This window comes from Chamaea fasciata, unplaced genomic scaffold (assembly GCF_029207755.1).
Source record: "Chamaea fasciata isolate MVZ Bird 193981 ecotype frontalis unplaced genomic scaffold, bChaFas1.0.hap1 SCAF_14, whole genome shotgun sequence".
In the NCBI taxonomy this organism is placed as follows: domain Eukaryota; kingdom Metazoa; phylum Chordata; class Aves; order Passeriformes; family Sylviidae; genus Chamaea; species Chamaea fasciata.
In genome coordinates, this window is record NW_027094099.1 from 6,457,594 (window position 1) to 6,472,821 (window position 15,228).

Here is a 15,228-nt window from a genome sequence, read left to right on the forward strand (position 1 = left end):
CATCCCCATATTGCCACAAGCCTTAGGGAACACATTCAGAGAGGGGACAAATTTTCAAAGTTCTAAAACCACAACATTGTAAACAAACCTCCCCAAGTTCAGAAATGCTATATCCACTTCTAATATTACTCATGCTTTTCATTGTGGTAATGGAGTATATAATTCATATTCTAATTATAGGAGATAATACATAGCTAAATTGAAATCTGAATGCTACCACAATAGAGGAAGTTCTTGCCAGATTTGAAAAAGTGTCTTGAATAGATCAAGAGAACGCATGAGAGGAGTTGAGAAGACAAGCACAGCACTGTGTGCCTGCCTGGGGAAAGCAGCTCAGCACTCAGAATGCAGCTCTTCCCACTTGTATCTCTACTCAGCATGACCCACATGGAAAATATGTAACTTAGATTTGGCAGAGCACATACTTTGATAAAATACAGAAAAACATCACCTACCTTCACTAACCAGTTCACTGTTTTCTGACTGTTTACAAGAAATGATCTTCTCCACCAGCTGATTGTAACTGCAGTTACCAACTGCTTTTACTATGTCAGCAACCTGCAGCAGGAAGGAGAACATGGAGAATTTACTTTTGAGAAGAACATGACACAACTGCAACCCAGTGGCAATTATTAATAAGACAATAAGAATTCAATAAAGAGAGGGTGTTATCCCCTTAAAAAACCTAGGCCGAAACATTTTAAGCCCAGAGCATTACACGTTTTGCTATCTCAGATCCTATTTCAAATCTTTCAGTTAACCCTTAGCATCAAAAGCTAAGGCACGTGGAGAACATGGCATGAGCTGGATCAGCTGGGCCAGGGTAAGAGAACAGCAACTCTCACCAACAAGGCATGAAAAGAAAAACTCTTAGGCATAATTATTCCAGCAAAACTCACCAGTTTCTCCCTAAGTAAACAATACCGCTTCATTGTTTATTAAATAATATAGTTAAAAATAAATTACTACTTTGCTAAAGATGCAGTTCTCTCCAACCAGTTCCACCATCCTCATTTCTCAACAGCAGTGACTAATAAATTAGAATTTAAAAAGGAAGAAGGTAACTTTGTATTCCTTACAAGTGTTCTCTAATAAGCTTTCAAAAATGATGACTGGGACACCATATCTGGGGCAACTTGCTGCTTCCCTCAGAAAAACAATTCTCCTTTACAGAGTTACAGAAGGCTTTTAAAGCAGTTTGACTACAGACCCAGGCTCTGCAAAGCTCCTGCACTAAAAAGCACACAGTCTGTGTTCACTTCTCAATTTTTCTGACTAGATTTAAAAAAATCCATTACCATATTCATTATTGACTTGTTAAAATTCAGAAATATCTCCCTTCCCACCAATAACATTGAGAATGATGATTATTTTATTTTTTTTTAATAATTGAAACAGAATAAGTTACCTGAGGGTCCACTAACCATCCATGGTACAAGGGGATATCAAGAAGATCAAACACTATGCATTCAGGTGTGTATTCAAATACTCGGACACCTGTGAACTTCACATTGACATCCAGACCCGTCTGCAACTTATGCAGAATTGCCATTGCATCACTCATATTCTGACAATAGAATGAAAAAAAGAACAGATGACCCAATAGAACTTTGTATACTTGGTGGTTACTCTTGTAACCATTCATCATTTAGTACTCATCAACTCAACACTTCAAAAAAAAAAAAAAATTAAAAGGATAAATTACCTAAACAAATGTTTCAATGCACATTTAAGTTACACATTGTGCCAGAAAATATTAGAAATATAGGAATCTCTCTCTAATCACCTCTACCTGCTTGTTTCTTCTTTTACACCCATAAACTAGTATTAAGCAGTTCTGATTGCTTTTAGGTCTATTTCCCAAAGCCACAAGTCAGATGTTTGCAAGAAAACTGAATTACAAGGGAATCTTTAAGGGACTTTTCTTGAGGTTTCTTCTCCCCTTTTAAGCCTTGCCTTACAAGCCAGGCTGAAGTACCTAATGAATGAACAATAAGACCCACTTGCCAACTCCAATTTCAGGGTTCAGTGCTAAGAATCTTAATTGTTCACCACTTTTTTTTCTTTAATAAAAAAATCATTTGCTATCTTATTTTGGGCATACCTTTAAATGGCCTGTAGATTCTACTGTAGAAACAAGTCATGAAAGTAGCACTTATTATAGTAGTGATCCCAATGGAATCCTGAGGAGAATTATCAAGTTATGAAGTTCCAATCACAGAAAGGAAAGATGAGCCAAAGAAAATGTGCTTTGAGAAAACAGTTATCTTGAACCAACAGATTAAAAAAATTCCTGACATGCAGGAAAAAGAATTTTCCACTAAGCGAGAAAAACCCACAAAGAGTAAGGTCAGAAAGCCCGTGCAAAATATTTGGGGAAATTGAAGCACTTTTTTTGTTTGTTTGGGGGTTTTTGGGTTTTGCAACATTCTGTTGTTTAAGACGAATTCAGGCTTACATCAATGGGAAAAAAACCAGGACAAAGACCAGAAATACAGATTGGACAGGAGATGGAGACAATGAAGATTCACAGACTGACACCACTGATGGTGAAAGACAGTTGTTTCTGTTGCCTTCTGATCAGAATCTGCACTTGAGCATGGCTGCCATAAATGAGAGTTTTAATGCCTGTAGCCCCTTAACTGCACCGTTCTGTCAAGTTTCCATAGCCAGGAAAGGAACAGCTCCTACTACGTTAGCACATTTTGCTTCATCTTGCTGACAGCTTTGTTGTGTCACAAGGTTTAGAATTTAGCAAGATTTTGAAGTAATTCTCAAGACTGACTTCCAACTTATAAGTTTTTATCATTTTAAAAGCAAAGCAAACCACCCTAGGGAAGTGCATGTCATTAGTAGGGACCAGATATCAAACATAAAAACTTCTCTGAGATGTTTTGAAAGAAATTTTGCCAAAATCTTACTCTGCTAAACGAATAAGAAGTCCACAGTAAGTCAGCTTGAGCTGTCCACAAATTCAGATTGTACATCTACAGACAATCGCTGCATTGATTTTTTAATGTTTACTTTGCAAACAAAGCAGGATTACATCAAACGGACCAGAAAACCACAGAAGTTTCTCACTACAATTTCAACATCATCACTTCTACTTTAGCTATTTCCACACCTTCAAAACAACTCAGAAGATTTCTACAACAGAAGGCTCCTTTGAAATTACAGTTAAAAACTTAAGGTACGTGACATTTATGTAACAAATCCATATATTTGAGCATGAGAAAGCTATAGAGGTTGTACTTTCACCAGGCATAATAGTTTTCATCACCCTCCTGTAAGTTGATTATAGCTATAACGTTCAACAGCACGGAATTGTGTGGGGAAAAAATAGCCAATTTTGTTACTACAAAAGTAATTCCTATAATCTGATACAAATCAATCTGAAGTTACTCCATTTGGTTTTCAACACTGAATGAGAACAGGAAAAAATTACTTAAGAATAAACAGAACTACCTTGAAACCTTACACCTATTAAAAAATTCAAATTCACTTATCTAGGAGTAACTAAAAAACCAGCTATGACTACAGACAAAGCTTGGAAAATACATACTAAATCAATAATTTTTAGAACTAATGGCATTATCTTTAGTATAGAAAGACTTCTGTGGTGACATATAAATAGTGGCCAGTGCAAATAATATTGCCTTCCATAACATGGCATCAACTTTTTTAGTCCATCACGATTAAGAACACAGATGTGTCTCACTCAGTTTACATCCTCAGAGAAACTCTGGCAGGCACCACAGAACAGAACAACCGAAGGACATGTAACAGAAGACTTCAAAAAGCAACCACCCTGTTATATACATTTATTAGTACCTCTGTGTTACAGTTCCTCAATGAAACCCATTTTACTTCATTACGCTCATAATGGGGAAAAAACTCAATGTGTCTTGTGTTAATAGACACTGAGTTTTCCTTCACTAATAGCACATAAATAAAATTATTACTCTACATCAAGCCCAGAAAAAAACAAGCTACAAACAATGGTCTGTATGCTTCTGGTTTTCAACAAGGTGACAAACCCTAGGTGAGAAGCGCAGTTTTAGTTTCCTCGGACATAAGCAACTGTGTTTCAGGAGCAGCTCCTTACCTGCTCATAATTAAGTCGCTGAATTTCAGATATCTCTTTAGGTTTTGCGTCAAGAATGTAGTCTCCTAAAAGAAAGCAAAAATGAAATTAAATTTATTCCACTGTCAAAGCTTCAATATTTCTATGAAAATTTCTGACTGAAGCTGACTGATAATAAATACCACAACTGAAGTTTTCTACCGAATTAATGAGATCACATTGTTTTATAACCTGAAATATGATTATGGAGTAAAATATGAATATAAAAAACTTAATAAGATCATATTAAGAAATAAAATTCAAATGGCCAACACTGTTCCTAAAGCAACATTTCATAATCTCTTGGGGCACCATAACAATCTCTTCATTATTCAAAAACTGACCTCCCTCTGTGCCTCAGCTTAAAAATATAAAAAGGTCAAACTGCTCACAGTAAGGTGTGTACACAATTTAAAAAAGCAACCACTTATCCTGACTGATACTGCGAATGTTTTGCCATGTTTTATACATCAGTAATTCTGTAAAACTTGTTGTGCTGGTTTTGACCGGAGTATAGTTAACTTTCTTTGCAGTGGCTGGTGTGGGTCTGTGCTTTGGATTTGTGCTGGGCATAGGGCTGATAACACAGAGATGTTTTTGTTATTGCTCAGCAGGGCTCACACAGAGCCAAGGCCCTTCCTGCTTTTCACAGGGCCATGCTGGTGAGGGCTGGGGGTGCACAGGAGGCTGGGAGGAGGCACAGCCAGGACAGGTGACCCCACTGACCACAGGGATGTTCCAGACCACAGGACAGCGTGCCCAGTATATGAAGGGGAGGAAGAGGGAGGAAGGGGAAGCACTTGGAATGATTTCTTCCCAAGTCACCACATGTGACAGGGCACTGCTCTCCTGGGGATGGCTGAACACTTGCCTGCCTGTGGGAAGCAGTGAATTAATTCCCTGTTCTGCCCTGCTTTCTCTATACTGAGTCTTTAACTCAACCCACAGGTTTTCTGGCTTCTACCCTCCCCATTCTCACTGATCTCACTGGTAGGGGAGTGGGCAAGGGGCTGCCTGGGCTTAAACCACAACACTTGCACTCCACCTTCGTCTACAACACAAAGGTAATAAATTAGTTAATAGCTAACCAACACACTGAGGTTCAAGATTTATAACATCTTTAGAGACTAGTATTCACTTTCCAGATTTTATTTCAATGTTTTTGTACTTATTGCTTTGCTCCATTACTAAACCCAGAAAAATATCATTATAGGTTTCCTGATTTATACTCTTTTAACTTGAAAGTGGTTGAAGGCTGTTTTGTTGGTTTTGACAGTTTTTTTAAAGCTGCAGAAGAACTGTAACTGCTAATCCTGTTGAGTGAACACAAATAATTTGAACACAATTTTATTATTCAATTTAGTAAAATAATTCCAGAAGCTAAAATATGCCTTCAAGAAAGAATACACATCTAGACAACCAGAATTGTGTAGTGACTTCAGACAGTATTGTGTCATCAATGCAATTAGAAGAAATGTTTAGACACAGTGAGCAAGATTTCTTATTTTTTTGGGAAAATTAGGGAGGTAACTTTTTTCTTCAACCAGAAGAGTCAGCAACTTGCTTCTGAAAAAAACAAGCTATGTTCTCTACAAGCAAAAAGAAAAATATAGTAAGAGTTCTTTTCTCCTGCTTTAGAAAAAAAAAAATCAAACCTAGCCTATTAAGTTTAAACATTTTATATTAGTCAGGCTACAAGGGAAGGAACAGTGGTACATACAGCTTAAGTACTATCACAACTGCACTTTTAACACCTGGATCATCAGGGGTATTCAAGTTCCAGCCCTGTCAGACACAAAGGGCTGCAGTTTTGCTGAACGCTGAATATGATACCAGAGAAATGAGACCCCAATCACTGCGGGGACTACATTAATTTTTCTTGTTATTTGAATTGGATCATACTTCCAAAGATTAAAGTTACTATAGACAAAGACAGAGTTGACTTACTACATTCTATCAACTATAATAAAACAACACTGTAAGATACATGAATAATTTTAAATCTGTCAATGTGTTGGTGCACTAAGCCATACCAACACCACCAACCAGGCAAATCACTTTGGAAAGCAGTGCAGAAAACTTCTAAAAACAGTTAAGGAAAAGCATGAGTAACTGAATACTCTAAGCAGTTTCCTTGAATCAAATAAAAAGCTGAATAAAATATTAAATAAATGAAACAGTTCTATGCACTACAAAGTACAACATACAAGTGAAAGCGATTCATTGCAATTACTAACCTAAGTATTCCATCAGCTGTTCAGCCGTTATGATTTCCATCATTGGTGGCAGTTTAATCTGTCAAAGGAAAAGTGTATTATCTTTCAACACCAAAACACTACAATTTAAAAAGCATGGCATTTCTAGGCAGAAAACTTCTGGTTGTATTTCCCTCACCAGTTTATAAGGCCATCAGCATACTGGACCTCTACTAAATATCAGCCACTAAGAAGAGGTTAAAAAGGCATTTTGGTTTTTAGAGAACACACATGCACACAGCACTTTCTCCCACCTGCACGTCTCTGCATAGCGCTCCCTTCTCCCTCCAAAACATTTCTCCAGCTTCACAGGAGCTCACACCACTCACTGCAGTGGCTCAACTGCAAACACTCAGAATTAACAGACTGGGAACTGTTAAGAAAACTTCATCCTCCTCAAGTCTTTGACTCCCTACCTGCATTAAAATTCTTAATGGAGTATTAGCTCAAAAAGTTCCTGTGTACAGACAAAGTCTGTAAAGGATCTAGTGTCATAGCTGCTGGGGCAGGGAGGCCAAAGACTTGTGCAGGTACAAGGAAATGACCTCCCAGCCTCTCATCCCACGCTGACATTCCAAGGGTTTGGTTTAACTCCACAAAGAGCAGACCAGACACACACAACTCTGTGGTGAAGATTCCATTCCCCTCTTCCCTGATCTATTCCCACCATCATCACCTGCTAAATCCAACCACCTGGGCAGAGCTAAAAGCTTCCTGCAGTCTCATCTTTTCCAGAGTCCTGGGTAAATTCCATTTACCGCATGAAGAAATGCAACAACCAAAGCACAAACACATACAATAATATGCTTCTGGCAATCTGAAGAAATACCACAGGAGGATACAGACTTTAAACATAGTTCACTCAATTTTTCTCTGCATAAATGTGAATTTTATTTTCCTAGAGTTTGGGGCTGGTTTGTCTCGGGTTGATTTTTAAGCTCTCTTCAGTTTTTCTCAACCTATCACCCTCCAGCATCTTCCATTCAAAGTCTAGAAAAGGTATTTATTTTATCGGGAATTTTTAAAATCAAGTTCCTCAATACTGATCACTGCTCTCCTTGGCACATATAGAAAGACATGATGTGAGACTCTTAACTCATGTTTGAGATTTAATAGGTTCCACCTACTTTTCTGGTTGTGGAGAAGAGAGAAGAAGTAGAAAACCAGGACATGGAGGAATAACATACATAAAGCCTTTGATTCAGCACCCCAAACTCAAATATACAGTATAGTAGCACACTACTTTGTTCACATGGTGATGGAGATGATTTTCAGTATGAAAACTGAGCTATTTTAATAACTTTGCAGGGAAAATGAGGTGTGATTGGTAAGACAGATAAATCTGTCTTATCAATTTTAATTATATTTGACAAAAGGTAAATGTGTTAAATATATGAATTTCCAAGAAGTTTCATTAAATTTGGAAGAAGAAAGAGGCCCAAGTTAATAAGGCTTTGTTATTTATACTCTTAAGAAATATGCCCCCACTTGGGTTAGAGTTGACATAGGCCACACACTGACCAACCCAGAGATGGTGGGCATATAAAGAAGCTGGTAGTAGTGGCATTTGGGAAATGAATTAAAGAAGAAAAATCAGGCCTGCATGCATAGGCACATGGTTTTTTGAAAATATTACATTAATGACAACTGATTGTAACTTACAAAACTTAACTCTTCCCAAACTAATGCTCAATAGGCTAAATGCTTTCATACTCTTTGATCCTGTTCACAACACTCCTACTAAGTATTCACATAAATATAGTTTATTGAGCCATGTAAACAATAGCACTACAAGTTCAAAAAGCTGCTTCTTAACCTTTCAGTTGGGACTGGCAGCATTCAAGTCTTAGCAAACAGTGGCTGTGGACACCCCTGAGCTGGGGCTCATCAACCTAAGGCATAGAACAGCATCCCCCCACCAACCCTGCCTGAAGTGCTACAGCACAGATGTGCCAGTACAGTATGAAGGAAAATTAGCACTGCTCCCTCAACTGTTAACTGGACTCATGTGATGATCCCTTCAGGTTAGAAGTTAGCTCTTTTCATTATTTATTTAAACCATTTGTATCAGCTCAGCCAGCATTGCTTGGGGGTTTCTGCTCTGCACCACATCTGGAACTTCTAGAAGCATGCTTACATGACAAACACCAACACTAAAGCACAATTACATGGCTTACCTATATTTGAGCTCTATGTACAAATAGCACAAAATATTATTTATATCACTGGTTAACAAATGGAACTTTTCTTCACAACTGTAAAGCTAACCATTTATTTTTTTACTGCAGAAAAAACAAAGTGGTTTTACTCATATCTCCAGGATCTCTCGAAGCTAGATATTTTAGCAAGCTACATCTCAAAATTAACTGCTTGATTAAATGCTGAGCAAAATTAATTGGTTACTTCACGACATAATTTTAGGGCTGGCATGGGTAGTGGGACCTTGATCACACCTTTGAAGTGAGCTAATGGGGTTCCAACACAGCTCCAAGTACTTCTGAACAGAGCTGACTTAATGATGTAGAGAGAACATGACATTTCCCAGCTATCCAGAGCTTCATTGCAAGCACTTCAGTGACAGGAAATGTACAGTGAAGAGGAAATGGGAGAGAAAAATACCTTAGAACTTAAGGGAGAGCAAAACATCAAACAGAACCACAGTCATTATCCAGATAAATCAACAGAAGAAGCAACAGGAAGCAACAGTAATAGAAGGCAAGCAACAGTAGTAGAAAGTGCTGTTGTCCACAACAGTCTATTATTTTGAGGGGCACATTTTCTCAGTAGGTTTCAACGTTCAGTTGCTAGATCCTACATCAATTCCACATTTTAGAAAAAATGCATTTCCTCAACTCCCACCCATTTCCTGTACCCCTGTACTGCAGTTCCCTGGCCTTTTGCCCTGATGGCTCTTTCTAACTCTAGCTACATTTATTTCCTACACTCAGGAGTGGGAAACTTAGTCGTTCTCACACAACCACAGCATGACATACCATTAACGCATATTTTAATTAAAAGACAAGAGTGGTAACCAAATTTCAAGTGGAATAGATTGTCTAATAAAACTTACACAGTTTCTCTGAATTAGACTACAAACCCCCAAACTACATAACGCTAATTTTCCGCCGTATTCTTCCACACTACAGAAGGGCTTAAAAAAACTTAAGCGATATAGTCATGCACAGAGGATAACACTTCTGAAAATATTATGAATATCAAAAGAGTCCAAGAAAATTTCTAATGGCTTTATATAATAAGTCTTATATAAGACTTATAGTCTAAAAACAAGTTTATCTAAAACATGCAACTCCTCCGAACGCAGTGCTCCAGAGAGGTAAGGGTAGCTTCAACCAGCTTTGACAAAAAACAATTAACATTCTTTGCAAATAAGTGCCCGTGGCGTGCCAAGATCAGCTTCGTGAACCTTCACACGACAGGCTGACAGCGCGCGCTGCCAGTCCAGGTCCTCAGGCAGGATCCCTCGGTTCCCGGGAGCGGGCAGAGCTCCAGGCGCGGCCCGCGGGCCCAGCCCGTGCCGCAGGTGCCGGAGGCAGCGCGGCTGCCAGGGCAATCTGTGCCGGCCCCGGCCATACGGACAGCGCGGACAGCGCACCGCGTGTGCGGGGCCGCTGCCAGCCCGCACAGCCGCACCGCACCGCAGCCTCGGACAAACCGAGACCTGCGGGAGCCTACTCTGCTCAGCTCCGCTCCTCTGGAAAACGCCATTTTCATGAAAACCTAACACTAACAATGCCTAACTAGAATCTTTTACTCTGCCTCTTCGCTGCACAGCAGCTTGGATACACCTAAGCAAGAAAATGGTTATATAACGTTTACTTACATAATTGTAACGATACCTAAATAGGTAATTCATAGTGTTCTAAAAGTTACCAAACTTTTAGTTCAACTAGGTGTGTAGGGAGCATAGCTCCTTCCATTTGTTGAAAGGATTATGACACCAAAAAAAACTTTCAGAGATATTTTCAAATATGCGACTGGCATTGTTCTCCTACGTAAGGACAAGATATTCCATATGCACGCACTTCTCAAGGCAATATTAATATTATTATTTAAATTGCATAATGTTTTCCCTTTGTTTATTTTATGTTTCAAAATCTTCCCTGAACATTTCAGATATGTCGTTTCTGTGCAACACGTTAAGGTTCACAGAGTTCTTCAGCTGCAAGACATCGCATCCTACCTAAGAAGCACAGAGCAGAACCACACGGCACCCTCACCACGCTTTTCACATCTGATGATTGCCACATTCCCCCGCCCCAAATTACATTTAATGAAATGCCCGAAGTTATCAGGAAGCGTTGCATGAACTACATCTAACAAAGATCACAAAAGGCACTTAGAAAAGCCAACTTTGCATTGCTAAACTTAACCACATAGTAAGCCACAGGCCCGAGCAAAAACCGAGCAATTCCAGATTTAAATAAGCTGAAAAACAGTGTGCTACACTACAACAGAGGGGACAACTCATGCTTGTACACACGTTTAAAAACGTTTCTTTCAATCCCTACTTCTGCTTCATTTCCATCAGGCAAGTCTAAGTGGTTACGACACTGTTTTGCACAACAGCTGTTCGGCACAACAGCTACTTTTCCAAGTTGATATCACAGTGCTTTTGTTTTTCTTAGAACAACATTTCTGTAACGCTGCTGTGACAGAACTCCTTGGCTCTCCCTCCTACAGGCTAAACTGCAAGTTACACTTAGACAGGCAGACTGCAAAAACACTTCAAAAGAAAAGTAATTTCATAATTTTAATATTTAAAATACAGCTTCTGCAATCTGCCACCTCAAAGTTTTATACATCCTTTGAAAGTAGTGGATAAAAGCACGGCAGCAGTTTTATCACAAGCTTTATCACAAGTTCCAAAACCTGGTATTTTCAAAATGGAATTTGAACAGTCACAGTGGGTGCTACTATTTCAGAATTTCCAAAACCCCAGCTGCCAAAGCAGTACTGCAGTTAGGTTGGCTGAGACCCGATCTATCCAGAACTATGACCAGAACTCTCAACCCTGTCAGGACAGAGTTCTGAGAAGGAAAGATGATGGCTGAAACAGGGAATAGAACCTGAAGCTGAACTGTTTAACTTCTTATTCCCTATTGTGATTCTCTTTTCCCTCCTCAACTCTTACTTATGCCCTTTTTTCCCATTACATGTAGCTTCTTTTCACCTAGTATGTACAGTGGTATTCTCACTCTACTTTTGTCTGTTTTCATGATTCGGTCTGCCTTCCTGTTCCCAAATCATAATTACTTGACCCAATCTAGTGTTCATCTTGGTTCAGGAGGAGTGAGGAGGCGGACGTCCATCCTCAGCCTTCACAAGCCACTGTCAGTGATGTACAGATGAGCTGCCACCCCAACCACTGTCAATGTGGCTCTTGACTATGAACTGGGGAAAAGAAAGACCAATTTGTAGAGGTAGTAATTAGGAAAACCAATTACAAGCTACTACAATATATAACCAACTAACATGAAAATCCTCAAGCCTATAAATAATAACAACTCGTGATGACAGTTTCACCAGTTTAGCTGCTTGTCTGCAACTCATGTAAATTCTGCTGAGGTTTTACATAGACAGAAGTATAGAAAACTTCCTGTAATCTGAGCAATAAGAAACAGTGGGGCACTCCCAAGGGGTATTTTGGTTTTTGCCTATTTATAAAACTGAGTATTACCTTAATTCTCACTAATGTAATGTTTGATCCCAGCAGAATGTCAGTTAAAATTCTGGTTGGAGAGCAGCAGCAGAGGGAAAAGGAAGAATTAAAGAACAAAACCTTCAAAAACTTGAATTCAAACAACAGGACCAGTGCTGTCCCATTTACATCTTTTATTAAATCGAAGATTAAAAAGGAAGATCCTGTAACCAGCAGTTTATTTTAAAATGCCACCACACAAAATGATAAGGAATGGCAAGTTTTTCAAGTCACCCCCAGATGCTGAAGAGGAAGCACAGAAAGCAAGTGCTCAAGACCAAAGCCTGTGACAACATTCTCACCCTCCTGAGGATAGCAGAGCGTACATAAGGCAATACCTTAAAGTCACACACAACTTTCCTCTACTGCTTTTCCTGATGCTTAAGTAGCAACATCACTGTACCCAGAGTTTCTCCTGATGTTTGAGCCATTCTGCTGAGAAAAATGTGTAGAAATTGTAACTCAACCAACAGCATTGATCTTCTGCAGTTCTAAATAAATTTCTTCTCATAACATATTTTCATTTTGACCTTTTCCTAAGTCACCTGTCACACTGTGAACAACCTCTTCTTCTTCCAATACCAAATTTCTTCCCCCTGCTACTACAACATAAAAGCTATTCCTGTAAAGCTTTCCTATTCCAGGACTCCATTCTATCAGCTCTTCAGTCTTCCGGGGCAGAATTGTCAGCATTTCCTGAGACGTGCCCCTCATCCTTGTTTTGCAATGCACGCAACCTTACAGCTTTCCTCCAGCAGATACTCCTTTCACATAAACATCTTAGTAACAACATTATGCCTTAGATTTTAATTACTTAAAGATTAGAAAACATATTTTAAGACTACGGGAAGTCTACATCTACAATGGCTATGGAGCATAAGAACTTCCAGGTCTCAAAGCTGTACTTGATCACTACCTGATTTATTCATTAATTTAAATACAGTCTATACTGTGTAACTGTATGAATGTGTCCCTATTACTCAGCAGTTATTTGTACAAAACCAAATTTTGTACAATTCTGCATTTTGTACAACTCTACATATACTTTATTATATGAAAATAACCTATTTTCCAAAAATATCCCCTGTGGGCTCAGTGCCATAAACAGTAATCTTTACTTACTAGAAACCTGTATACATCTGCAAACTATTATATGTTATATTTTGTTCAGGTTAGTAAACATCACCTAGATAACTTTATTTCTGTTTTACGACAACAACGAAGTAAGTCTATATAAGACAGCAGCATCTAAATAGTACACTGGCAACATACTGCACGGCAGTGTTTATTTTCCAAGTTCTGTATGTGAGACATGTGCTTAACAGCAGAAATAAGCCTGTGCATTTCTTGAAGGAAACACGGAATGGTTTGGGTTGAAAGAGACCTGCAAGATCATCAAGGTCCAATCTCTCTACCATGGGCAGGGACACCTTTTACAAGACCACGTTGCCCAGAGACCCAACCAACCTGGCCTTGGACACTGGCAGGGATGGGGCATCCACAGGTTTTCCCTGGGCAACCTGTGCCAGTGCCTCATCACCCTCGTGGGGAAGAATCCTTTCCTTGTACCTAAACCTGCCCTCCGCTAGTTTAAAGCCATCCCCCCTTGAGCTATCGCCACATGCCCTTGTCAGAAGTTCCTCTCCAGCGTTCTCGATAACGTCCTTGTCATAAACAGCACAAAGTTCCCGCGGCGCCCTCACGCCGCGCTGCTCAGGAGCCCCGAGCGCGGCCGGCGCCACACGACCCGCCGCCGCCACACGACCCGCTGCTGCCCGAGCGGCCCCGCCCGCCCGGCCCCGCCATGGCGCCCGCCCGGTACCTTCCAGGCCAGGAGCAGCACGTTCATGATGGCCAGCAACGGGCAGGGGCCGTTCTCGTTCTGGGTGATGACGGGCGTGTTCTCCTCCTTCCAGCGGACCCACTTGATGTGATAGACCGACTGCCCCGGGAAGCGCTCCTTGGAAGCGGAGAGGAGCTGGGAGCCCGCCGCCGGCCTGTCCCCTTCGGGCTCCGCGGCCGGGGCCCCCGAGGAGGCCCCCGCCACCACCGCCTCGTCGGCGTCGCTGTTGAGCTCGGAGCTGCTCGGGCAGCAGGAGTGCAGGTTGGAGAAGGACTCCAGGGAGTCCAGGCTGCGGGACTCCTCCCCCGGCGGGCTGGGAGCGCCGCTGCTCCCGGAGCCGGCTCCCGCGGGACCGCTCTCCGAGGCGGGCGCCGCTCCGGGACTCTCCGGCACCGCCAGCCCCGCGCCCTCCGCCGCCTCACCGCCCTCCGCGGCCCGGGAGGGGGACGCGGTCCGAGGGGCCGCGGCGGGAGCGGGGGCCGGCGGAGGGGAAGGGCTGCGCCGTCCGCCACCCTCCTCGGCCTCCCTGCAGCCGCCCTCGCCCGCCGCCGCCTCTCCCGGGCGGAGCCGGCTGGCAGCGCCCCCGCCGCCCGTCTGCAGCGAGCCCGGGGGCGGCGGGGGCTGCGCCAGGCTCTCCATGCCCGGCCCGGCCGCTCCGCTCTCTATTGGCACCGCAGCGGCTGCGCCTCCGCCCGCAGCGCCCGCGACGCCATCACAGCAGCGGCGCCGGCTCCGCCCCGCCGGGGACGTGCGGGCGGGGGGGAGCGGCCGCGGGTCACGGCGGGGCCCGGGGCGGGGGGGCCCGGGGCGGGGCGGGCGGCGGGAAGGGGAGGGAAACAGGTGAGCCCGGCTCTGCCCAGGGCGCTCGGCGCTTTTCCTTGCGGATTCTTAGACAGTCGTACTAGAAAAAAAACGACTGTGGTGGGTATAATAGATAACTTCAACAATTTGACTGAATCGACTAATTGAAAGAGAGAAAAACTAGGTTACATCTTAGGAAGAAATCCTTTCCTGTGAGGGTGGTGAGGCACTGGCACAGGTTGCATAGAGAGGCTGCAGATGCCCCGTCCGGTTTGGATAAGGCCTTGAGCAACCTGGTGTAGTGGGAGGTGTTCCTCTCCATGGCACGGGGCTGGAACTAAATGTTCCTTAAGATCCATTCCAACCCCTTAACGTTCTGTGATCCTGTAAGAATTAATGTGGGTGTATTATTCAGACTTTACTGCAATGAACCTCTCCTCTCCCTACAGAAATCTTAAGCTTTTAATCACGAATTTTGAATAGTGCT

The 15,228-nt window shown here is 41.9% G+C and overlaps 1 protein-coding gene across 1 annotated transcript in view; it reads right to left on the reverse strand.

The window, feature by feature from the left end:
* The window catches only part of MINDY2 (MINDY lysine 48 deubiquitinase 2), a 34,385-nt gene extending 19,740 nt beyond the window's left edge, over positions 1–14,645 (reverse strand). Inside the window, exons 1-5 of the mRNA XM_066196066.1 lie at positions 13,920–14,645; positions 6,361–6,418; positions 4,106–4,170; positions 1,409–1,567; positions 456–558 (exon numbers count right to left, since the gene is read on the reverse strand). Coding sequence (XP_066052163.1) covers positions 456–558; positions 1,409–1,567; positions 4,106–4,170; positions 6,361–6,418; positions 13,920–14,579 — 1,045 coding nt within the window. The 5' untranslated portion in view covers positions 14,580–14,645. The remainder of the gene's footprint in view (positions 1–455; positions 559–1,408; positions 1,568–4,105; positions 4,171–6,360; positions 6,419–13,919) is intronic.
* Between the last annotated feature and the right edge of the window lie 583 nt (positions 14,646–15,228).